Raw genomic sequence first — 25,987 nt, 5'->3', positions numbered from 1 at the left:
GCCTGGGGCCCTGCTCTCCGCCCGGACAAAAGCAGGCATTGTGGGGGGGGCGGGGGGGGCCTGGAGCCCACGAGGCAGGATGGGTGAGGTCAGCCCCCTCTCTCCGTGGGCGCCCCTGAGCAAAGCTGCAGAATGGGGCAGATGCCCGTGGAAAGGCAAGGAGAGAGCTCACGGGCTCCAGGGAGCGAGGAGCTGGCCTCCGAGGCCCAGGTCCTAGGGGCCAGGCTGCACTCCTGGCCTGGGAGCCCCCACAGCTGCGGTCAGCTGCACAGCTCCGATAACAAGGCGGCAGGCGGGGAGGGCAGCAGCCACCCCCCCTTAGCAATCCCGGGGTTCACAGGAAGGACTTATCAGCCCCCAGGGCAGGGCTGTGACGACTGACTGCTCTTAATCCCAGCCTGCTGCTGGGCTGGCTGGGGGCACGCACCTCTCCATCCCTCGGCTGCAGGGCTGGCCGTGACTCCGAGCGGGTGCGAAGCCCCCCGAGGGCCAGGCCCACCGAGGCCACAGTCAGCAAGAACGGCCTGTGTCGGAGGTGGGCGGGGGGCTCGGAGGCAGGCCCAGGGCAGGCTGGGTGCCTTGGCCAGCGCTGGGGGTCCTCTCGGCTGCTGGGTGGGCAAGGCCCCCCTATGTCCTATAGGAGCAGACCTTCCTTCCAGGAAGCCTCCACCTCTATGGGTCTCAACGCTGGGAGACTCTCGGGCCACCAAAGGCAACCTAGAAAGTCAGAAGCTCCGGGTCCTGTGCTTGTCCTCTCTGTCCGGAGCCTCCGGTCCTTCCGAGCCTCCCTCCCCAGCTCCAGCCCTGACCCAAGAGACTCAGAGCCTGTCAGCTCTGGGCCCTCGGAGGACCTGGCACGGCCACCTTCCCGGGACAGTTAGTGACAGGAAGTAGCTCCAAGCCGACTTATGCCCTGCTGGTAGGTTTTGGAGACCTCTTGCTGGCATCAAAGCTCCCGGCCTAGGCCAGGTTCTAGGAAACCTGTTTGCTCCGTGAAGAGTATACAGTTGGGGCTCAATCATCTGCTGGCTCAGCCCGAGACAACCTGCTGGGCCGGGCCCTGGGGGAGGGGCCCTGGCACCGGCCCCCCGCGGGGAGAGGGGCTGCCAACCATCTCCCTCTTCCCACAGGCCTGGAGCCCTGGGACACCTCCGCGGGGAGGCTTCCTGCCGCCCGGAGGTCTCCTGGATTTATGGGCTGCTCAGGGGGGGCCCCAGGGGCTTCCCAGCAGCTGCCCCTCCCAAGGAGGCTTGGGTGGCCAGCCCCTGGCCTCCCCCCACCCGGCTGCCCGCCCAGCCATACCTTCCTGTTGGGCCGGTCCAGCCGGGGAAGGCTTGTCACCCATCTGTCTCGGAGACAGCGGCAGGACGAATGGGGGAGGACACTAACCCCACGGAAACCATGAAAACCATGCAGCCCCATAAATCTCCCGGCATAGAAAGTGTGTCATGAGTTGCAGCCGCTTCATAAAATGCAGCCCTGACCACATGTTTCCCAGTCCCCCGTGAAGGTAAGAAAGGCCGGAGCCCGGCCAAGTCTTGTTCTCGGAGATGCTGACCCGCCAGGGGGGACCGAGCGAGCGTGCGGGCCGGGGGTGCGGGGCGGCGAGGCGGGACCCGCGCACCCACCTCGAGGTGTCGCGGCCGTCCGCATGAAACAGGGTGGTGAGCTGGAGGCTCACTGTGGCCAGACCAGGCCACGGGCCACAGCCCCCCACGGGAGTCCCTGGGAATCCCCGGGCTGCCACCCCGAAAAAGTCCCACCTCAGACCTCAAAGAAGGCGGGGACGCCCACCTTAGGGCATGCTGAGGGTCCCTCCTTTTTACTTCTCAGCAAAGAACTCCTGGTTTGCCTCTCTCTCTCTCTCTCAGCACCAAGAGCAATGTGAAGGCTGCCTCAGTTTCCTGGCCAGGCCCCGGTGCTTAGGCTCCATTCTTGGGAGGGGAGAGGGGTGAGGTGCCTGGGACCATCTCCTTGCACAGGGATCCGCGGAGGAGGGGATGCCGGGAGATCTGGGAATCGGAGGGCCAAACTCTGGAGAAGACAGGAGCCCCGTTCCCTGGACAACAGGCCTGGCCACCTGCACCCCCTTCACAAGTGAGAAGCGGTGGGGCGCTGGCCGCCCCGCTTGGCCAGAGGCTCACGTAGGAGAGTGGACCTGAGCCCTGCCTGCCCAGTGGGGCGCCCTCATCACGGGGCTGGTCTCTTCCTCAAACGAGCCAAAGGGAGAGAGGGCCCCCGCTCCCAGTCAGGAGGGACTGAAACAGCTTGGCTTGTCCCCCGCCCCCCACCCCAGGCCTGGCCAGAGCTGCCGGAGTGTCACCCCCACAGGATGGCGTCACACAGGCCCAGAAGAAGCTCGACGACCAAACCTGCCTCCCAGCACCCCCTGGAAGGCCCAGCGAGGCGCGCCGCCCCAGGCCGGTGCACCAGAGGGGTTCTGGCCTCTGAAGGAGGGGAAAGCAAGAGGGTCGACCTCCCCGAATATGGCCTCAGTCCAGGCCCCGCATCCCCCCCCAGGTCCCTCCCGTCTGAGGTCCCCAAACACAACCCACAGCCCAGTCCTCATTTAGGCCACCACCTCCAGGCAGCCCCTTCGCAGGAGCTCAAAGGGCGGCCCCGCCTCCCCAGCTGGAGCCCTGGAGTGGGGGCGTCCAGCAGCTACGAGTCTTTTCATGCACCCTCTCATGCACCCCACTCAGCTCTAGCTCCTAAAAGTCAACCCACACCCAAAGGACGGAACCTGCTTCTGCAAGGAGCCCCGAAGAAAGGGCCTCCGGCCCGGAAATAGGAGCCAAGCGGGATCCAGACCACAGCACCAGAGTCCTTGGCCAGCCACGTTCCCCTGGGGGCATCAAGCAGGTGCCTGCAAGCACTTGGAAGGGTGTCCCTGGTCCCCTGCCACGCACGCAGCCTGCTCCAGAGGGTGCCCTCGGGTCTGGGGACGGGGGCCTGGCCCTATTTTCTAGCCGGGCCAAGCTGCACGCGGCAGGCGTGCCAACACTGGGGGCAGGCCTGGGGCAGGAAGCCCCCGGCACAGTGAACGGGGTGCTGGGCACTGCTCCCAGCACAGGGCAGCGTCAGGACCCACCAGAACCCTGCCACGGGGCGGCCCTGCGTCGCTGAGAGATGCTCTGTGACCCTGGAGACAGGCCCCCAGTGAGCAGGGGGGACAAGTGCTGCTCGTCACAGGTGTGGGACACAGCCGGGGTCCCCAGCCCCAGGTGCCCAGCTCTCCAGGCACCTTGGACAGATCCCCGCCCCTGCCGCCTCCAAGCCTCCGCGTCCCCATCTGTGAAATGGGAGGAGACACCTCTCATTAGCCAGGCTCGCTGGCCCCTTAGAGCCTCCCCTCCCGCCCTGCCTCCCTAAGAAAGGATGTTCAGAGGAGAGGAAACTGTGAGAGAGAAGAGGGGAGGAAGCTCCAGCGACAGGGACAGACACAGCCGGGAGCCGCCCGCCCGGCCGCCTGCAGGCCCCTCTGGAGCTCAGCACCCTGCAGCCGGCTGGGAGGGGCAGAGGTGGGAGGCGCGGGCTCCGGGCTCCCCTGTCTGCAGGGACAGGGACTCACTGTGCTGGGGAGGGTGGCGGGGGCCCGGTCAGCGCAGCACCCTGAGGGATCAGGGGCCTTTCCGTCAAGCGGTCACGGGGGCCCTTGGGCCCTCCCTGTCCAACCTGGTGGTCACCCGCATTCCTCGACCTCGGCCTGACTCACGCGGACCCAGCTCCACATCTGGCCTCCAGATGGGGCTGGCCCTCTGGGGCTGGGGACGAGGGGAGGTCACATCTGGCTGGGGAAATCGGAGGATCCCCAGGGGGGCCAGTGACCCCCAGGGAAGGGTCAGCGAGCCTCTGAAACACCACGCCACGTGCTGCCGGCTGGTCTGCGTCCCGCTCCTTGGGGCTGGGGGGGATGCTCTGGGGGTGGGGGGGCATGGCGTCTCCCAGGAACGGCCCCCAGGGACGGGGAAACATCCGCACCCACACCCGAGCCCCGAGATCGCAGCCCACTATACACACAGGCGCATTGCCCCCGGGACGGGGTTGAGAACCCATCCAGTTCTCCGCACTTAACGGGATTGATCCTGATCAGGAATAGCTCTTGAACTCAAGGTCAAGAAACGGAAGGGAAGGGAGTGCTAAGAGGGGAGAGGCCATCCTTTGCTGGGGGGCCCCCCGCGTCCCTGGGGCTGGTGAGACAAAAAGAGGCCTGAGCTAGGAGCCTCTCCCCCGACCCCATCTGATCTCCAGCCTGAGTAGCTGGACGAGAGCCAGGCAAGGGCCAGGCCCCGTCACGCTGTCCCCCCCAGCTCCACGGTAATCCGCGGGCACCCCCACACCTGTCCCCCATCAGGGATCGGCCCGCGACTCCCTCCCCCACACGGCCATGCCCATCACCAGCCCCTCCCCAGGCCCGGCCACAACGTCCGCCACGTCGGTTCCATCATCTCTAAATGTCACCCCAACACCACGGGGACCACACCTGCCGGTTTCCCAAGGAGGATGTGTCTGGCTTACCAGGAATGGGGAGTCAAGGGTCCCGTGGGGGGAAACGCGTTCTTGAGCCTTCTAAGGGACAGCTGTGCCCCCTCTGCGCGGCCAGAGGCTCCGGGCCCTGGCCCGGGGGAGGAGAAGCCTCTGGAGCTTTGGAGTCCCCGGTCTGGAGCACGTAACTGGATCTCGGTGAGTCTCAGCATCGCGGGCAGGTGTTCGCGTGGGTTCAGCAAGGACGGGAAGGAAGGCAGTGAGGTGCCCCATCCCGGGCCTGGCGAGGCCGCAGGAGGTCCCGGGGCCCACAGGGGGATGTCGGTGTGAATGACAGCTCCGCTTAGGTCCCAGCCCGCTTCTGCCACGGGCCCCGAGAAAGCAGGAGCGTGCGCGTGCACACACGCGTGCACAGCCTGGCGAGCCCCGTCTCCCCCCACAGATGCCCACAGAGTCTCCCCTTTGAGCTGTACCCCAGGAATGATCCTTGCGGGACCTCAGGAGGCCTTCTTGACACAAATCATCTTGTGAAAAGCATTTTGATTTTTCCATCTGGCGGTGCCAAAATGTCTTTCAACAAAAGGGGTGACTAATAAACATTTCTGGGAATGAATAATTTTTCCAAGAACTGGCAAAAGTGAGATGATCTCACCTTTCAGAATGTGCGCTGTCTGCCCCCCACTTTCGAATCCCAGGGAGAAGGAAGAGGCAGGAGGCAGCTCTCGGTGGGCTCAGGGTGGTTTGAGCACGTGGCTGTGGCGGCTGAGGCCCACACGGGCCTTTCCCCAGCCTCCCTGGCCCCCACACCCCCGAACCCAGCACCCACTTCCCCAGCCTGTTTCCACTTCTTCCTCCCTCTGCCTGGGAGCCTTGCTTTGCCCCGTGAGCGCTGGCTACCGGGGGCCCCCTCCTCCAGGAAGCCCTCCCTCCACACCCTCTCTGGAGAACCAGCCTCTGGACCTCAGGCTGGTCCACCTTCCCCGCTCTCGTCTGTGTCCTTCTCCCCTCCTAGACTGTAAGGGCCCCGAGGGCCAAGCCGGCGTCTCCTGCACATCCGTAAGCTCAGCACCCAGGTCAGGATAGGGCGCACCGCAGGCACTCCGTGAGTGTGCAAAGGGGATCACACTCAGGGTCTCACACACACACACTCTCACGCGTGCACACTCACGAGCACACCCACACCTGTGGTCACATACGGGCACGTAGCGCACTCACACATGGCACACACGCGTGTGTGCGCACACGTGTGCATACCACCATGCTCACACGCTCGCACACGCACGTGCTCACACTGTCACACAAGCACACCCATACCTGTGGTCACACACGGGCACGTGTGCACACTCACACATGGCGCACACGTGTGTGCACACACGTGCACATACCACCATACTCACACGCTTGCACACGCACGTGCTCACATACTGTCACACAAGCACACCCACACGTGTGGTCACACACGGGCACGTGTGCACACCATGCTCACACGCTTACACACGCACACGCTCACATACTGTCACACGAGCACACCCATACTCACACGCCCACACACTGGCGCACACACGTGCACACGCGCCCACTTGCACGCCCACACTCACTCATGCACACCCACGAGCACACACGCACCTGCTCGCACAGTCACACCTCCACGTGCACACCCTTACGTGCACACTCACGCACGCCGTCACACGAGCACCCACCGGGGCATTCACACCAAGGCAGGGCCCCTCCCAGGCGAGGGGTCCCCCAGGAGCCGGCCGGCATCGCTAAGACACTGGGCAATAATGCGAACAACCGTCCCTCACGGGCGGCTCGCTGGCGGCGTCCCCTCGAGGGCAACAGAGGGCCGGGTGGCCGCAGACCACAGCATCACCCTGCACCCTTGCCCCGAGCAGATCGGGTCTCATCCAGAAGGACGTCGTGTCCCCTGGATGACACCTCCATGTGACAGGAAACCGAGGTCCAGGCCGGTGAGGCTCCTGCCCGAAGTCCCGCAGCACGTTAGGGGTCTGTGCCTCCAGGTTGTGGGGCCCCTTCCCCACAGACGGGAACACAACGGGCCACCCTTCCCCACCTGGGGCGCTTTCGGGATGTGAGAAGCATGGCGGGGCTTGGCCCTGCGGCCCTCCCCTGACCCCAGTCCTCCTTGCCCTGCTTGGTGCCCACCCCAGCCCTGCCCGCGCCGGGCCCCTCTCGTCGGGAACGCGCCGGAGCGAACACAGGACGGGACCCACCCGCACACCCCTGCCGCCCGCTGCCCAGGTCAGCGGAGACCCAGCTCCACGTCCCCGGCAGGAGGAAGGGGGCCTGGGGCCTGCTCTTCACCTGGCAGGGGCAGTAAACCCGGGGTGCTCATTAGCAGCTTCTGGAATGTCCAGGGCACGGCTTACGTTTTCTAATTGGCTCCCTGCCGGGTGTCAGTCAGAGCAGAGATGGTGCAGCCCCTCAGAAGCCCGGTCCCCAGTCCTCCTTGGCCTGGCCCGCTCTGCCTGCCTCACCTCCCTGCGGACCCGCAGGCCAGCTCCCTCCTCGTCCTCTTCCTGCTCATCGCACCCCTGCGCTGGCCCAGGTCTGCCCCAGGCAGGGGAGGGATGCCCCCACTCGCATGTTACCCGGGGGTCTGTGGTCCCAACAGAATGCAGGGAAGATTCTCGACGAAGTCCTACGCACCCAGTCATGACACCTCACCCCCCAGCCCCAGCGCAAGGCCTCTGGCTGCACCTGTGGGCCCCTGCCCAGCCCTGGGGGGCCGCCCCCTCCTTCCTGAACAAGCCTGTGGGGCCCCTCTGAGTTCATAAAAAAGAGGGTGTCCGGCCCCCTTTGGCAAAAAGAGGGTGTTCAGCCTTCCTGCTGGTAGGGGGCCAGGAGAGCACCGAGGGGGACAAGGGTCCCCCGGAACCTTGGGGGTCAGGGAAGCTGAATTCAACGGAGGAAAAGAAGAGAAGAGAACAAAATGGAGCCAAGTCGGATAGAACCAGGTGGAACGCAGGAGCTATTCTGGTAACTTTTAAAAAGCCTAATTCTTCCTTTCTTCACTTTTAGAACAGAACAGGGGCTGCAGGCCAACCCCTCCCAGAAGGACAGCTTGGCCCTCCCTTTCCAGCCCCTCTCAGGTGTCCACCAAAGGATGCTTCCAGACAAAACTCAAAGCAATCCTTCCCCAAGGACACCCACCATTCCTTCCCCCTGCCCCCTGTCCTGGGCAGGGTTCTTCTCTACGACCCCGAGCTCTCCAGGCCTGCGCAGACAGCCCGCGCTTGGACCCCAGGCCCCACGCCTGGGAACGGGACAGAACCCTTGGGCCTTCTTGCCTGAGCCCTCATCCCTCTCTTGTGCATGTCCCCGGGGCTCAGAGACAGCACCCCCTTTATCCTTAAACTGTCTCAGAGCTTGTTCTTTTTCCAGCGGGAGTCAGACGTCTCTGCACTGTGTCTGGTGTAAACACTTGAAAGGGGCTTTGGGGAATTTGCTGCGGGCCCCACGGGGGTCTGAACAGGGCCACCCACGGACGCACCCCCATCAAGGGGCAGGCCAGGCGGCCTGGGGGTGGGGGGCGCTCTGGGCTCCAGTGTGGGGTGTGTAATGTGTGTGTGTGTATCCGTGTACTTACACACACTCGCACGGGGTACACTGATTACGTTTTGTAAGTTCTCAAAATTCCTCTGGGTTCCCTCATGCCTTTCGTTATGCTCAACGGGCCTGACGCTTGTCCTTATTAAAGAGAAACCCCTTCGGTCTGGTTGCAATGGCCAGCCCCGGGAAGACGGCAGGCCGGGCTGCTGGGCGCCCCTGGGTCCCGGAGGGACGGAGGGACCAGACGCCACAAAGCCGGCTCCTTACCTCCCCCGGGGCAGCCTGGCACGAGGCGGCTCCCAGCAAGCGCATACAGAAGGCGGGCACGGCTGCCCGACAGAGAGGGGGCGCAGGGGGGCTGGTGTGTAGTGAGCGAGGGGCTGGGTCACCCCAGGCCTGACGGCTCAGGGGACAGGGCTGTCAGCCCCACAGCTCCTGACTGCAAAGCACCCTCAAGGACCCCCCTGTAAGATGCGTTCAAACTTCAGCGAACCATTTAAAATACAGATTCCCCGGCCCACCTCAGCCTTTGCAGAGTCAACCTCCGGAAGGAGGAGAAGGCTTTTAAACCCCCTTTCCTGTTGCCTGGAGGACCCCACCCCACGTTAAGCCATGGAGGGAGACTCAGGTTGAAAGCCCATCGTATGGATGAAGGCACGGAAGACCAGAGAGGTGAAGCGACTAGTCTGAGGCCACACAGGCTCCCACCCGGGGCAGAGTGAAGGCCAGAGGCCAGGCTGGGAATCCCAGCCGCAGGGGAGCTCCTGCCAGGGGGAGAGAGCCCAGCCCTCGTGCCCCCCTGCAGCCCCTCGCGACCCCAGAAGGCCCCTCGTGCCCCTTGCCTCCAAGGGCCTTGGAGGAAGAGCTAACAAGTTCCCTGGGCGTGGGATCCCGCCAGCCAGGCCCCTGTCCGGGCACCGGGACACCACGACCAGCACGCAGCCAGGGCCACCTGCCCCCCGAGCCGGGCTCCTGGCTGGTCACGTGGCCCCCGCGGGCCCCGCCAGACAAGGGGACTGGCACTCACCATAGTCCTTCCTGCAGTACTTTTTCATGTTAATCTTCAGCTTCCCTTTGGAGGCCTTGCAGTAGGAATCGCAGTCTGCAGGGGAGGGAGAACACAGACAAAAAAACCTAATTAGGCCAGCGATGAATAGGCTGGGGGCCGAGGGGGAGGCCGCCTCCCCAGATACCTAGGGGCCTGTGATACCCATGGGCCAGGCCGGGCGGGCGGCCATTCAGGGCAGGCCCGGCCTTCTGAAGAGGCGCTTGGGACAAAGGGCCCCCGCCCGACCCCCCCCACCCCCCCGCCCCGTGGCCCGACCAACCCTTCAGCCGCTGCCTGGAGCCCCCTTGGCCTCCATGAGGGACGCTGGGGGCTCTGGTATTGTGCCACCCAGGGCTTTCTGAACGCCACACAAATTCCCCCCACCCCGTTCTTCAGACCCAACCGGAGCCTGATTAAAGCTGATAGAAGCCTCATTGTCACCCCGCGCCCTGGGTCTGTGTCAGGCGCTAGCTTGCATGGCGCAGAGCCTCTGGCTGGGGTCACACCCCAACAAAAGAGGTCACGGAGGAAATTAGCAGCCCATGAAGCATTAGAAAACCCCTTTGGTGTCCACTCTACTGGAGTGTGCAAATAGAATGCCCTGCGAAGAGTTGTTCAGTTCTAATGGGCCCTACTGCTGAGAGGCAGGGCTGCTGGGCCTGCGTCCGCCAGGGAGCCCGTCGGGGGCTTCTCGAAGCCGGAGCGTGAGCGCGGCGGAAAGCACAGGGCCCCCCAGGGCCTGCCAGCCACCGGGCCTGCTTTTCCTGGGGGTGGCCTATGTCCACCCACCGGAACAAGCCTCCCACCTCGGCCCAGCCTGGCCCTCTCCCTGCCAGTGTTCCCCGCTCTTCTGATGAGGGGTTGGGACTGCTCGGCTGGATCCGCGGGGGACCGACACCCTTAGCACGATGGCCAGCCCGGCAGCGAGGCCCAAGAAATCACCCCGGCCTGCCCCACACCACTGCCCGACGTGCCGGGCCTCACTCAATTCTCACCACCGTTCCTGGATGTGGGGGTGGTAGTCCCTTTCTGCAGATCAGAACACGGAGACCCCCTGCCCAAGGCATCCCTGACAGCTAGTGCCCAGGGTGGGCTTTGAACTCGGACGTGGGATGCCTGATTACTGCGCTCTTGGTTATGCCATGCTGCGTCTCAGCAAACACTGGTGGATCCCCTCAAATGTGAGCAGGGCATGAAGCTCAGAGCGGGGAATGAAGAGTACCCCGTGTTCCAGCAAATCCCCCCCGCCCCCAGAGTCAGCGTCTGGCCCCATGGAAGGTGGCTGCCTCCTTCCAGGTCCCAGAATACACTGACTGGTGCCTCGGTTAGAGTTGAAACAGCTCCATCCCACTGCCCTGGGGGCCACGGGCCTGGCAGCCCCCTGCTTCTCCTGAGCCAGCTCCCGGGTCCGGGGGGGGCGCGGAGGGGAGGGGCACCCAGTTGGGAACCAGTCTCAGGAAATGGGGGAAAAAAGCAGCCCCCCTTCCTGCTCCCCTGTGGTCTGAGCCCTGGGACACCCCGCCCCCCACCAGGACGCCCTGCCAGGGGCACCGGGAGGCTACCGTGTTAGAGACTTCTGCCAGGTGGCTGGCTGGCTAGCTGGCGACCAGGGGAGGGCGGACCTCTTGGGAGGCAGGGCCAGGGCCGTCCAGAGACCGCGGCCTGCATCCTAGGGCGGCCAAAGTCAAGGCGAGGAGATGGCGGCCCGAACGCACAGACCGGTGGCACCAGCACCAGGCCCACCGCACCGCACCTCCCACTGGGGAGGAGCTGCTCTGGGCCACGTGTCGGCCAGCTCAGGGACAGATGACGCGCACAGCAAAGCCACCACCGCGGCCCAATCCAGGTTGTGCGTAAGTCCCGCGGTCCCGAGCGAGCTGGCTGGGATCCCTCCCTGCTCTCGCCACTTAGGGAAGCTAATTGGAATGCGAGCAGCACTGGGTGACGTGATTCCTGGGACAGCCTTGAACCCCCTCACTCCTCGCTTTCTTGTTATTTTTTTACCCAAGTCAGAAGTCGTTGGCCCACGTCAGAGGCTGCATTCCGGTCGGCAGGAAATCACCTACGTCCTGCCTCCTCCTGAGGCACACAGCCTGGGGGTGGGGGTGAGGACAGCACCTTGCAGCCGCGGGCTCTGCAACCCTGCGAGGGAGGCCCTGCTGGTCCCGCCTGAAAGCCAGGAAGCTAGGGCTCAGGAAGGTTCTAGAACACCTGCCGCACGTAAGCCACACGCTGTGGGGCCAAAGGCACGGTGGCAGAGCCCAGTGACAACCTCCTCCCAGGGCACCTCGAGCTCTCACTTCTTGCCTTCCCTCCTGGTGACATCTACGGTGGTTCTTTCCAGAACTAAGTATCCACCTGGGACAGAAATCATCCTAGAATGTGTGGCATCCATTCCCTGCCCAATGAGAACATTTTAGTACTAGCCCTGCTTCTCAGCCCGGGCCATATAGCAGAATTAGCTGGAAGCCTTAAAAAACACTGATGCCTGGGTCCCGTCCCCAAGACCTGATTTCCCTGGTTTAGGGGGCAGGCTGCATGTCCTGATTCTTGACATTCCCCAGGGGAGCCTGGTGTGCAGCCAGCCAGGGTCCTGGGAGCCACTGTCCGAAGCACCTGGAGCTATGGGAGGTGGGGACAGGGTGCACGGAGCATGAAGACTGGCAGAGGAGAGGCTCAGAGAAGGTGGTTGTGGACTCACACTGGAGGGTGCTCACACAGAGAACCCTAAGCTGCCTGCTCTTCTGGGAAACGGCGCTAGCCTCTGAGCATTTATAGTTGTTGGAGGGGGGGGGGGGGGGGGGTCCTATGTCTTTCCTTTCTGTCCATCAGAAATACTTCTGTTTTAAAAACGAATTTTATTTATTTATTTATTTGAGAAAGAGAGTGAGAGAGAGAGCATGAATGGGGGGGGGGGCAGAGGGAGAGGGAGAAGCAGACTCCCCGCTGAGCAGGGGGCCTGACGTGGGACTCCATCCCAGGACTACGGGATGGTGACCTGAGCCGCACACAGACACTCAACTGACTGAGCCACCCAGGTGCCCCAGAAATACTTCTTAGGTCAGTGTGCTCATTGTAAAATGTTCCCCACTCCCTTCAGATTTGCCGATTCCAATTTGGTTGTGGAGCTAGGGAAACAAAGACCGAGATTGTTAGAACCTGTACATAAAACACGGGTAAATCGGCTTGCAATGAGGGAGACGGAAACGCTCTCCTTTGGGTAATGTGAATAACGTCCAGAACGTGGACACTGTGGCAGTTATCTGGCGGCTTGTGGACTCTTTGTTCTGGGTGTATTCCAGAGAACTGAGGTCATTGGACAAGTGGTCCCTGGATAGGGAAAATGTTCCCGCCTTTTCTTCTTTTATCAAATACACACACAGCCACAGAGACTGCCTCAAGATGGACAAACCACAACTTTTACATGCAGTTCTGACTCCTTCAAAATGGCATATCTACTTGGCAGCCACCCATGGAGCCTCTCCTTGTTTGGTTCCAAAATAGCTGTAAAGACAATGAGAAAAATGAAAATTCACACTCACGCCAAAAACCAAACTGATAGATGACCCGATGTTGGAATCTGGGAGCAATCTCTATTAATTAAAGGCAGATGGTGTTGGAATGAGCAAAACCTGTCCAAGGTTTTACCTCAAGACACGGCCTTTTGTCCGACACACGGGAAGATCTTGAAAAAAGAGAGGGCACAGGGACAAGAACCAGAAAACAAATGGGCAGGAAGTAGGCAGGGGCACTGGAGGTGGTGCCCTCCTCTAGGGAGGAGAAGCTTAAGGAAGGGTAGGGCCCGGAAGGACAGACAGCATATTTCAACTTGCATTTTTATCAAAATTACTGGTGCAGAGAATGAGGAAATCAGGTGGTGCAGATAGAAGGATAACCATCTCCATGGAGCAAAAGTGAATCAAGGGGAAACACTGGTAGGAGCCAGGGAGTAGGGCCAGAGCGGCATCTCTTCCTCTGCCATCCAGCTTGCAGCTGAGATGGGTATCCAGCTGTTGTGCTAGTAGAGGGATCTGCAATTTTTACTTATTTTTTTGCAAAATGCCAAACAGTAAATATTTTAGGCTTTGCAGACCATACGGTCTGTATCACAAGTATTCAAAGTCCGTTGCTGGGACTTGACACCAGGCACGGACAACGTGTAACCAAATGCGGCATGGCAGATGAAAAAAGATCTAAAAAGACACAGTCTCTGTGAAATTGGAGAAGAAAGCCCGAAGGGAAGACAAGCCTGAGCTGAAGAGGCCATATGACAATACTAAGAACGTGACACGGGAAAGAAAGAAGAGCTGGGAAAACCAAAACCAAAACCTAAAAACTCAGTAGCACAGTTAAAACCTACTCTGGAAGCAGCAAAGAGAAATGATCCTGGAGACACCTGATTCGGACACACAGAGAATAAAAACTGGGGAAACTCTCGCAAATTCTAGAGGAAAAGGATAAAGACGTGGAAACCATGAAGGAGAGAATGGTAAGGATATAAGAGAGAACGTGGAGGGTAACATACGATGGGGAACGAAGGCAGTGGGATAGAAACAAGGATCGAAGATCGGACTCCTGAGCTGAAGGCAGATCAACATAGGCACAAGGAGAAGGCTCACTGACTTTTTGGAAAAACATCAAGGAAGAGAGACTGACACCCAGACACATCTTTGCACAACATATGAAATACCAGGAGGAGGGAAAATTATAGATGGATTAGAAATCAACAAAAAGAAGCCAGCCCGTAGGTCTTGAGGAGGGAAAAGTCTGTGATCGAGGAATTTTATACCCAGCTAGACTGTCTCATATGTGTGCAGGCCACAATGAGCAGAAGGCATTCTCCAGCGTGCAAGGATACAGACAATATTCTCATCATGCATCCCTTTTGAGAGAGGTACTTGAGAATGTTTTCCAACCAACCATGACATGAATCAAAAGTAAGAGTTTAAGAGGGGGACAGTCTTGGTGAGATCGTACACTACGAATGCATTGGTCATGGGCTCGGAAACCTGTGAACATGGAGATTTCATATTTGGTTCTAAAACTGAAGGCAAATGTCAAAATAATTTTTAAATGTTTGAAAGAAAATGTCTGTGTATATCTAAGTATAAATACATATAAGTATAAATAACTATAAAATGTAGTCTGAAACCTAGATCATATTAACAAAAACTAAGCAGTGGAATGAGTCTTAAGTAGGTAGAATGTAAGACATGCTCCTCCCTGCTTGGCTCTGACAAATAAGAGCCATTAAATCAAATAGTGCTTTTGAAAAGTCCAAAGGCAACCACAAAACACTAGAGAAAATGGGAAATAAATTACCGGTAATATGGGGGTGCCTGGCTGGTGTAGTGGGTAGAACATGAGACTCTTGATCTCAGGGTTGTGAGTTTAAGCCCCAAGTTGGGTGTAGAGCTTACTTAAAAAAAAATTTTTTTTAATTATAGGTAATATGTTAAAAAAAAAAAGAAAAATAGAAAAAGTGGAATATATAAAAAGCAACTGAGATCAATCAAGATTACAGAAGAGCAACTATCTAAAAACAAAACAATGCCTCTTAACGGAGTCAACCCCTCTACTGAAAAATGGATTTAAAAAATATGAAAATAACCATTTCAGAGGGACATCACTAAATGAAGCAATTTGTTTTTAAAGCTTACAACTTTGAAAGAAGATGCTGTAAGCTTCTTTAAAGTTCTAAGTTCGTCACCCACTAACTAAGAAGTTTGCCTCATAATAAAAAAAGAGAGAATGTTTTGTGTGGAATAACATCTTATTGAAATATATTAAGAACAAAAGTGTTAGGAACACAAAAAGGAACAGACAGTAACCTGAGCAGTAAAACGATGCTAAATTAATTCCAAAGGAGCTGGAAGCAGACAGGCCACATTTCCTGACCACAATGTAATAAACAGGATTTACTGTTAAACAGAAAAGAATGAAAAATATACGTACTCAACTCTAGAAGTTAGAAAGAAAGTCGGAGAGAGACTGGCAGCAGAAGTAGAAAGTAACAGCATGGAACATCAGAAAAAACTCACACGTTGTAAACACCCCCAAAAACGGATTCTCAGGAAAGTCCCCAAACCAATAAACTTAAAACACACACACACACACACACACACCAAAAACGACCAAACAACAACAACAACAAAAACCAGACAAAACACTGTCATGTCTACTTATGAATACGAGAGAGAAATCAGACCCGCGCGTTAGGAAGTAATGAGGAAGGGACTATTGTAAGAGTCGAAATTATAATTATAAATTATAAATTATAAGGCTGCTACAGTATTCAGCTTTAGGCCGAAATCTTGGACACGGAATGAACTGCGTGACTTTTTAGGAAAACGTAAATGACCAAGTCAAACTAAAGAAGAGACAAAGAATCTTCAGCAATCTCTGGATCCAATGCTACTTGATCTGGGCAGAAACAGGAAAAGGTGGAAATTGGACCACGTGCAAATACCTAAAATCCATCGTTTTGCAACTTAAAAAAAAGGGGGGGGGCAGCATCCTATGATTCAACCCTGATATAAAAGCCAGCATGAGCTTATCCACACACAGACCCTGCAGACCAGCCGACTGATCTCATCCACCAGTTGGGCCCGATGTTTTCTGCCCGGCAGGGTCCCAGCCTCCCCGGACCAGTGGCGGGGCCCCGGCGCCTCGGTCTGCCCCCGCACGGGAGTACCGAGTGAGGGGTGAGCAGGATGCTCGGCGGCCCCCACTCTCTCAGGGGACCCTCTGGGGCTCGAACTGACGGTACAGGTAAATACAGTGAAATACCCGGGTCCCCCGCCACTCCCATCCTCCTCCCCAAAAAGACAGGGAGCTGCCAGGGAGGGACACGGGGACCCGGGAGAGCCGTGGAGACCCGGAGGCTGCCATCTGCGACTCACAGCAGGCCCATCCTGGCTGGCTGGCATCCTGGCTCCTCCTGGGAGCAGCCGACCTCCCTTTTATTCCCCCCACCTGCTCCCCTGACCAAGCCACAGCCAAGAGCCAAGAGGGGGCCATACAGGCCCAATCCCAGCGGCCGAGCCGCCTCCTCCTCTCCCACCACCTTGGGTAGCTCATCCCTCTGGTCTGCCTGTGTCCCAGGTGCCAAAAATCCTGCTGGGCAGGCCTGCTCGCCGGATCGAAGCTCATCTCGGAACATATGGCAGGCGGGGCCCAGCGTCCCCCGGTCGGAGCCAAGGGCGCTGCATCTGGTGCCTCCCTCGGAGCAGGGCGGGGAGCTGGCCAAGGTCTCACTCTGAGCAGCACCCCTGCCTCTCTGCTTTTGGGCTATCGGGCTCGGGAAGGTGGGGCCGTGGGGGGGATGAGCAAGGGACACCAGCCCCCGAGGTCCATCCCAAGGCTGAGGCCTGAAGGGTGGGTGAGTTGGCAGATTCCACCAGCTGGGTGCAGGGGAGGGAGGGGTTCCTGGTCGCCCCCTGGCCAGGGTGGAAGAGCTCAGGGGGGTGGGGCTAGGAGGGACCCCCTGCTGGCTCCATCCATTTCGACAGGGCCACTCTGCCCACCAGCAGGTGACAAAAGGCAGGTGAGGCCAGTCTGCCCAGAGGAAGTGTGTTTTGGCTTCATCTGACCGGGAGCCACAGAGCCACCTGGAAGCCCTCAGGCCAGATTCCCATTTGCACATGGCAGGTGTCCGTGCGTTTCGTAAATTAGGCCATTGTAGGGAAGGCATGGTGAGGATGGAAGAGGCACTCCTCATGAAGCCAACTCTCGCCTCTCTGTCCGAGGCTGCAGGTGACTTAACGCTCTTCCCCCAGTAAGACCACATTTTTAGAATCTGCACCCACAAGCACTGTACCCAGGGTTCAGCCACCTCTCTGGGAGAGTAGGGCTGGGCTCACAGGCAGCTCTTGAGCACCCAGACATCTCTCTAAACCCACACTGGTCTTGCCCGTCCACTCCAACATCTCTAAGCCCTACTTGCCTCCTATAACATAATGCCCTTCTGACTTGGGGCTCTGGGGCAGAAAAGCCAAGGACCCCCCTGCGAAATGAGGCAGCCCCCAGTAATGGACAGCCAGAGGAGCTAGGCATGCAACCTTGTGAGCAAATGACTAGAAAAAAGCCAAAAGCATTTGCAACACAGATAGCAAAGGATTGGGGTCTTTCATATATAAAGAACTCTTCCGAATCAATAAGACAAGCAACTTAAAATTCAAAGGAGAAGAACAGGCAATTCACAGGAAGGGGGGAAAAGAGGGACAAGGAGATGTAAAATGGCCAATCTCAAGTAATGAAGGAAATGCAGCTTAAATCAATGGGAATACAGGACTTGTGGCTCGCAAACAGGCAAAGGCAAACACACGCACACTCAACGAGGTAGGGGTGCAAATTCCTCTTCTCTGAATGCAACTGGTATCGAAATGTCAAAACCGTGGAAAGATGCACACCCTTTGGTGCAGCACCCCCACGTCTACGAAGTTATCATCCATTCACCCCCTTACAAAGCTGGCTAAACGAGTTCCGCATGGCCAGGGCTGGGAGGTGCTGGGTGTACTCAGAAACACTCATGGGGGCTTTGCAGCAGGAAGGGACAGGTCAATAACATGGGTGTGATCACGCTCACCCAAGAGTGACACTCATAAAGGGGAGACGATGAGCAGAGTGTGCTGGTGGAGAACAGGCATGGGGATGGATTTATGAAGGCCAGTCTGAGGGAGGTGACATCAAGGATGACAAGGACTTAGCTCCGTGAAGCACACAGAGCAGCAAAGGGCCAGGCAGGAGGGAGGAAGCGAATGAAGGGGGTGACAGCCAGAGACCAGGGGTCCCTGGGGGCTGGCCAACCTTGGCAGGGGTTTGGATTTTATTCTAAAAGAGTATGTTATCACCGAAATGTGGGTTGGTGGGGCCATGGTTGGTTTTTATGCTCTTGCTTTGGCTTCTCTATATTTTTCATTTTACTATAACAACTATATAATTCTTGTATTCAAAAGAAAAAAAAACCCTAAGACTATTCCGAAGCCAGTCTCTCCTCAGTGAGGATGGGGACCACTTCTTTATGGGGGATCCTATAAAAAGCTGATATCTGTCGTCAACCAGGTGACACTTGTATTTGTAATCCATGGGGCCCCTGCCACTGGGAAGTGCTCTATCCCCCCAAGAGATGGTGAGTGTGTGTGTGCACGCGCACGCGCAAACTTCCATTATCTTGCAATTCCGTACACATGAGTATCAAGGGACAAACCCAAAGTGAGTTGTCAGCCAAGTGTGCGTATGGTGGTTGGGAGTGAGGGTGCTCCTCTAGCTAGAGTGGCCAAGGATCTTCCCTGAGCAGGTAACACAACACGGAGACCTACACAGTGTGAAGGGGGCGGGGCAAGAAGATCTGAAGGAAGAGGGTTCCAAGCAGGGAGGACAGCCTGTGCAAAGGCCCTGAGGCAGGATCATGCCCGGCACCTCCCAGCAACTGAATGAAGGCTGGGGTGCCTTGCACAGAGTGAATGAAGAAAGGGGGCAGAGAGGCGACTCACATAGTCTGATGGGCCATGTGGGGCCAGGTATGGTTTGGATTCTATTTTAAATGGAATGCAAAGCCACTAGAAGGTTCTAGCCCGGCCTTGGTTGCACGGCGCTGCGGGGTACAGGGTCTCTGGTTGTGCGCGAGGAGGGAGGCGTTCACCCTCCCACCTCACACCTGAGGCCACAGGAACACGACCTCCACTCTGTGCTGTCCTTAAAAAGAGCCAGCTCCCAAGCTCTTAGAAACCTACCTTGTTGTTCGGCCCCAGGAGCCTCATTCCTTCTCAGAGTGCAGCTACGTATTCCAGTGAGGAAGTATGGACCTGCGTGCTTTCTATTGGCAGGAACTAAGTGCCGGATCCTCTTCCTGCACCAAGCTGGGGGCCCAGGGCTCAGCGGGTTAGAGCCGAGGCTGGTGCTCCGGCCCCCACCCCGTGCTCCAAGGGGAGCCCTGCCTTGCCTTTCTGCCCCTTCCCCAGCTACGGCCACGGGCACCCAGGGCTTCCTGGGTAGTCTCCTTGCTGCACCTGCAGGGGCGGGCGGCAGGTGCACTGCACAAAGCCCACCCAGGGCGCTCCTTTCCCATACTTCCTCCCACAGAGCCATCCGCGTGTGACGGCTCAACCATCAGACCTGGGTCTGACAGATCTGCTACTGCCTCCCCAGGACCCACCCTCCTTTCTTCCCAGACAGCAAACCCCAATGTTTCCAATTTAAATACTCTCCAACACTCCCTTGTGGCCCACCCTGGCCATGTACCTGCTTCTGGCCCCGACGGCGTCACTGGAAGTCACCTGGGAGGGGCTCTGGGGGAAGCAGCTGTTTCTTATCAAAAGGGGTCACATCACCAGCCCAATGATCTGGGGCCCTTAACCACTCCGAGCCTCAGTTTCCCCATCAGCAAAATGGGGTCACGGTGATGACAGTAACCGTCCTGCCCACGTGTAGGATTTAGGAGGGAGTAACGATGGTGTGGTGACAGAGACCAGGCATATCACACAGAGACGGCCTCTCGAGGACGGTGACCTCTTGCCTGCCAACCCGCACTCAGAGCACCCTCAGCAGGTCCCCAGCTAAACGAGGTGAATGACAAGCAGCGGGAAAGCTGGGGCCGGACCCTGGTCCTCAGCTGAGACTACAAAACTGACCCAAACCAAGAAGCAGCTGGTGTGGAGGGGTCTGGGCCCCCAGCAGGAGCCTCATCTGCCTCCAAGATCACCATCCTTTCTGGACCCGGAGCCGCCCATCCGACGTTCCAGAACAGCCTGGCTGCACCCCTCTCCCAGCGGAGCACTGGACCTTGGTCCCAGCACCTGGCGCAGTGCAGGTCACCCCTGAATGTTCGCTGAACCCACCAGACATCGTGGTGTAAAATAAGCCAAAAGCAGTCGCCCCTGTGAGGTACCAAGCCTGCCTGGCCAAGCGAACCCACAGATACGGGCTCCCCAAACGAGGGACGCAGTCAGCAACCTTTGCGATTATTCGGTGACACCCACGAGAAAGCGTGGGTTCAGGCTTGGGAGTCCGTGAAGCCGGCTAAGCTCTGTGACAAGAAAGAGGGCATGAGCTGGGCTGGAGAGGGCTTGAGCGGCCCCCCCCGAATCAGGAGGCCCTGCTGTCTATGTTGGGATTTGCGGCTGGTGGCTGAAAAGTGACATCCTCGAGCTCCGGCCCCGGGGGGCTCTCCTGCGGGTCTCCTCGGCCTGTTCTCTTTGGAGCGCCCATCTCTACCTGCACCCCGGGATGTGATCCAGCGGGAATGGTCTATCAGAATACCCATGAACTTCAGGGCTGCAGGATCCCAGGGGCGGGGGGGGTGGGGTGGACATTAGCAGGTAGGCTGTCGAGGAACTGGGAATGCTGACCCTGGGACATTCAAGCTGTGTGTCTCTGGGCACGTTACTGCACCTCTCTCAATCAGAGATTTCTCACTGAATTGCTGGGCACACCCGATTAAAAAAAAAAAAAAAATATATATATATATATATATATATATATATATATATGTATTTTTTTTTTTTACAATTCTCACTCAAATATGGACTGACTGACTTTTGGCTGTTTGGAAAAGCAAACCCATCTTTAGGGGATCTGGTTCCTTCCCAGCACTTGCCACACAGCGCATATTCAGTTTGTTTTACCTTCTGCTTCCCTCCCCGAGCATGGGGGCCACGGCCTTGGTCGCTGCTCTCTCCCCAGGGCCCAGGACACGTGTAGGCCCTCGATAAATATTTGTTGAATGAGCTGAGTAAAAAGGGGGGCGCTCAGCTGCCACCACCGTGCTCCCCTGTCCAAAGGCGGAAGACACCAGGCCCCTCAAGGGACCCCACCCCGAAACACGGGAGTTTGCATAAAAGGCAGGCAAGCAAAGGCCCGAAGCAGGACTCTGAAGGGAGGGTGGAGAAAGACAGTTCTGGAAAACGCTGGGAAACACAAAAGCCGGGCCATAAATCTTCCCTCTCCAGGGAGGGTGCAAGGGCTTTGGTGTTTGGTTTGGACTTTAATAACACAGATTCTAAATCCGCTGCCTCGTTATGAAAATATATTTGCAGATTTAAAATACTGGGCCTGGGATGCTGAGGGCAGCTCGTCCAGCAGAAGCTGGGAAGGCTGTGGGCCGGGCTGATCCCATGGGAATGAGAACCCCCCCCCACCCTCCTCCTCCACCTGCCCTGGAAGCCTGTCCCGTTTCCGTCCGCCTGATGCAAGACATAGGGACACTGGCCTCCCAGAAAAGGGGAGCAGCAAGCAGCCTTTCCCTCCCTCAGCTGATGACTGTGGTCACCAGCCCCGGACCCTCTCTGGGGGAGAGGGGGCAGGGCGGCCTCCAGCCCGGTTTTGGGGGTGGGGTGGCCAGGCTGGGAGAGGTCAGGGGCTGCACTGGCCACGTGAGCAGGAGAGCATCTCCTCTTCTCCACTTGGAACAAGAGGGTGCCATGAGTCCCCAGCATGCTCTTTCTTCTTGCTGAACAAGATGGATTGGAAAACAAATTGGCTCAAATAAAGCATGTAATTAGATTAAAGCCTCTTGCCCAGAGCCTTTGGGGCTGCAAAAAGCCCTCCCGACTGGAGGCAGGACAGCTCGGCAGGCTGAACCAGCTCCTGGACATCCAGAATTTTCTCTTGATCCCCGGCCGCCCACCCCCAGTCCTCCCCAGCTGGTGTGAACCACGCTGAGAGGATTAATTCTACCGCAAAGATGGCCCCAGACCGGGCTCTGCCACCAGCCCCACAAGGCTTGGGGTCACCCCGTTCCCTGCCGGCAGATCCTGTCCCGTCCACGTGATGCAGCTGAGGCTCAGCCCATCTCCAGCCTGTACACCTGCCTAGTGCTGAGTCTACACCTGGGCAGCCCGCCCCCAGCGCTTTCCACCCACAACCTCCTTTGAGCTGCGTAACAACCTCTAAGGAGACCGGGTGCGAGGGTCAGCACTGCCGTTTCTGTTACAAACATGAGAAGACCGAGGCCCCGAACGTTCAGTATCCCGGGTCCCCGGCTGGTGGGGACACGTCACCTTTGCTAACACCAGCTGCCCCACAGCCCTTGTGAGGCGCTCAAGAAGCTGCCACATCCAGGGACTAGTCTCCTCCGCCTGCAAGTGTTTCAGAAGCTCCCCATTGAAATGGCAGATGAGCTTCTGGCCCTAAGTGTCAAACAAGACCCCAGGCAGTGCACAGGAGACAGAAAAGAGAGGAAAGCAGGTATGAAACTCGGGGCTCCTGGTTGTAGGGCTTGATCATTAGCAACTTATCTCCAGGAAAAAAAGAAAAAACAAAAAACCAAAAAAACGAGGACTGCCAGAGGAGACAGGGATTAAGAGCAAGTCTGGAGCAGGAAAAGCAAACAGGCAGCACACAGACCAACAGCTTCCCCGGCCGAGCTCATGGCAGACATCACTAATCAACCTCAGAACTCATCGACGTGCTCTGGGTACTCCAGGGCAAAGCTGACACATTCTTGCCATCCCTGGTTTATTCTGACTGATACACTGGACACCGGCCAGGGAGTCCAGCTTCTCAGAGCTGGAAGGGTTCTCGAAGGTCGGCCCGCCCTCCCTGGCCCCTCCCTGCTGCCACCCCGGGCCTGAATCTGCTTCACCACAGATCCTAGGGTCACACAGGACTTCCGTGAGCTGAGCCTCACCTGTTTCTGTAACTCCTCCAGGTGGCCTTAGCTCCCCTCTCTGCACCAGCCCAGCACACGCCCACCACCCATTTAAGCAACAGATCAGCCCGCAAGACCTTCAAAGAAAGCGTCCCTCCCTTCCAAGCCTCCCTGGTTCCCCCAAACTCCAAAACCACGGCTTTCAGAAGCCCCACCATGCTGGTCCCTCTCCTTAACCTCTCTGTTCCTCCGTTCTCTGAAGTGAGAGCCAAAGGGACTAATCCTGTCTCCTCCTCACTTCACAGGCATCTCTGCAGCGTGTGGAGATACTTCATGACTACAATGTCCTGCTGAAGCTGAGGCCACCTGTCTCAGGGATGGGGACAGGGGAGAACCAGGAAGGAGCAGGTCCAAGCAGCCCAACCGCCATCACAAAGGAAATCCCTCTGGGTCTTCGTTCATAGCTTAGGTATCCTTCCCTTACAGACACTAGGAACGGATGCTGTTAGCGCGGCCCCAGAACATGGTATGGAAGGACGGATAGATTTAAAGGGTAGGGGGGACCCTCTGGAGATTGACCCACTGGCGGAAGAAGGAAACCAAGAAAAGCAGATGTGGCACGTCCGAGGGCCGTTGCAAACAGAGGCAAGCGGTCCTACCACAGCTGGACAGCTTCAGGATGACAAGAGCACCCCAGCACCAGCCCGTCTTGCAACCACTGCGTCATCCTGAAAGGCGGGATCGTGTTCAATGGGCGCTGCTCCGTGAGCAGGAAAGTTGGCGAGGCATCTGAGAAAGATTTCCATCCAAAATGATTAAAAAGAGAAAAAAGGTACACGGCATTTCAGTGAATTAATGCCTCAGGTGTCTGCAAACCGTATTTACGGGGGAGGGGGGTTTCTCATTCCCCAGCGGCGCAGGAACCCTGGCAAGCACTGAAATCCACCCTGTCCAGACGAAACCACGGGGAGAACGAAGGTACTGTGTCTGCTTTGGGGAAGTAAAGAATTCTCGACAGGCTCCATGTAACCACAGACGCAAATCCCCCCCACCCCCACCCCGCCACGTAGAAGGTTCTAGAAGTCTTCACATTCCTGGTGGAGGCACAGCCACTCTTCCCTGAGCCACTGCAGGGCCTCGAGGCTGGAGGTCACCAAGAGGCCAGTGGACACCCTGGACTTCATCCCTGCCCTGCCCTCCCCACCTGGACACGTCCAGGCTTTCACGAGATGGCCAAGGTCATCTTTTATACCGGTCTTCCATTTTGTAACCAACCACCTCTTCGGTCTCCAGGAACTCCCCAGACACGGGATTTCCAACTGGTGCTCCGCATCCGTCCCCCAGTCCTGGAGGGCGTCCCGACTACCCCCTCACCCCCCGCTGCCACCCACAAACGAGAGGGAACCACAGAGAGGACAACGTGCCTCAGGAGCTGAGGCCTGGCTGGGCATCCTGCAGACCTGCCAAGTGCTGCACCGGAAGTTCACGCACAGGCCTCCTGGTGAGCTGCCGGGATAATTCGGGTGCAAAACGACTAACAGGTTCTGACCCCCCGGAGTAGGGGCATATGTGTGGGACACACCATTTAGCTCCGTACCGGGCATCCACAAGCACCAGCTCCGGCCATAGCAACCCACCCACTCCGACAGTTATTCAGAGCCCGTTGATTTCATTGCATGTGCCTCTGCCCTTAGGAGAGCAGGCTTTATGGTAGGCCTGCGGTCCCTCCCACCCCCTTCATTCCCCCTCCCCACTATAACACGCTCACCAAAACCTTGAACAAAACTCTTGCACCAGAGATGAGCCCTGAAAACCCGCTGAAGAGGACAGACAAGGAGGTCACCCTGCTGCAGAAAGATGAGCTGCCTAGCTAAATGAGGGGTCTCCGGCCAGGGCAGATGGTGGGGGTCCCATCTCTACGAGGGAAAGACATGCAGACCGAATCTGCCTCAGAGCCGGAGAAACACAGCCCCCTGAGCTGTTTTAAGATGTAAACTGTGCCACGTTAGATGAACTTTCTAGGGGTTTCGCTCGAGGACCCCAACTTTCTAGCTCTGCCACTGGTTCTTCTTGTTTGCCGTTAGGGAAGAGAAGCTCGTCTGCAGGGGCGACGAGCCACCTTGGACCTGAGGCTTTGGATGAAGGAGGAACAGACCCAGCAGGCTCTCTGGGAAGCCTGACCTTGGAAGGCCCGTGGAAGGCCACGTGGGTAGCTGCTGACACATGAACACTTAGCTCTACTGTACCAGGTAATGGTCTGATTCAGAATCATCTATGCGTCTTTCCCGCACAGTGAACCACAGTCCCCAGAACTCAGGGCTCCGTGTTCCCTCATCTCTGTAAACCCAGCACAGGCCCTACCAATCCCTCAGGAAACGTGCAGGGGATGAATGAATGAAGACCGAATGAATAAACAGACAAGTGCACACATCCTCGGACTGGAATTCCCAAGGAATGCTGGGAATGGAGGGGTGGGTAGTCCTCCAAACCATCACGGAGCCTGGCTGGACAAGAAATCCCCATTTTCAGCCTGCAGCCCAGAAGAGGCCAAGGGACGGATTCATAGAGCACGGGATCCGCATTTCATAAACCCTTCCAAATTGCAGAAAAGGCTGCACCTGCCCGCGTCACTCTGCGGCTGCTAATCCGCTCCAACAGCTCTGTGCTCTCCATTCTGGCTCCCACTTGGAGGGCAGAGTTATCCTGTGTATTCGCCTTTAATAAGCTGAAGGCATTCGGGCGCTGTATTCACTGGAATCTGCTCCCACAGGGCCAGCCCCACGGGGTCTCCTTGTCGGCTCTCTCAGTGAACAGGGGATTTTGTGTTCGGCAGGGAAAACAAAGCTGTCCCGATGGGGATCCAGTTGGCTCTGGATACACTTCTCCAGCCAGAGCCAATGGTGGACACAGCCCGGAGCTGCTGTCTACACTGAAGGGTGATTCAGGGGAGCAAGAGGGAGGGAGGCTAAGCTGGGGCTCCCCGGGAAGGTCATGAAAGAGGCATGCCTATAGCCCCGTAGCGTCTGCCGGCTGGTTGGTTGGCGGGTTAGCCCAGCTGGTTAAGCCACTGCCAATGAGGTCATGCCTTGGAACCCGGTGTCGCCTTTGCTTACTTTCCCGGGGGGGGGGGGGGGGGGGGGGGTAGGGAGCTATACCCCAAACCCTGGCAGCTGTCGGGCAGGATGCACGTCTTTCGTCCTTCCTACACAGAGAAAAGGCCTTCACAGTTTACCATCTCTTTCCAGTGCCAATAACTGGGGCACCACGATCACAGAGGTGGCCACAGATGTCCC

General features: G+C 57.9%; 1 protein-coding gene across 2 annotated transcripts in view; it reads right to left on the bottom strand.

The window, feature by feature from the left end:
* Positions 1-25,987, bottom strand: part of NTN1 (netrin 1) — a 178,762-nt gene that overhangs the window by 4,298 nt on the left and 148,477 nt on the right. For both annotated transcript variants that reach the window (XM_032431864.1, XM_032431863.1), the window contains exon 6: positions 9,086-9,160. In XM_032431864.1, the coding sequence (XP_032287755.1) occupies positions 9,086-9,160 (75 nt within the window). The remainder of the gene's footprint in view (positions 1-9,085; positions 9,161-25,987) is intronic.

Source organism: Phoca vitulina, unplaced genomic scaffold, assembly GCF_004348235.1.
Source record: "Phoca vitulina isolate PV1807 unplaced genomic scaffold, GSC_HSeal_1.0 scaffold47, whole genome shotgun sequence".
NCBI lineage: Eukaryota > Metazoa > Chordata > Mammalia > Carnivora > Phocidae > Phoca > Phoca vitulina.
The sequence above is the reverse complement of the archived record's forward strand: the minus strand, read 5'-3'. Positions and strand labels throughout refer to the sequence as shown.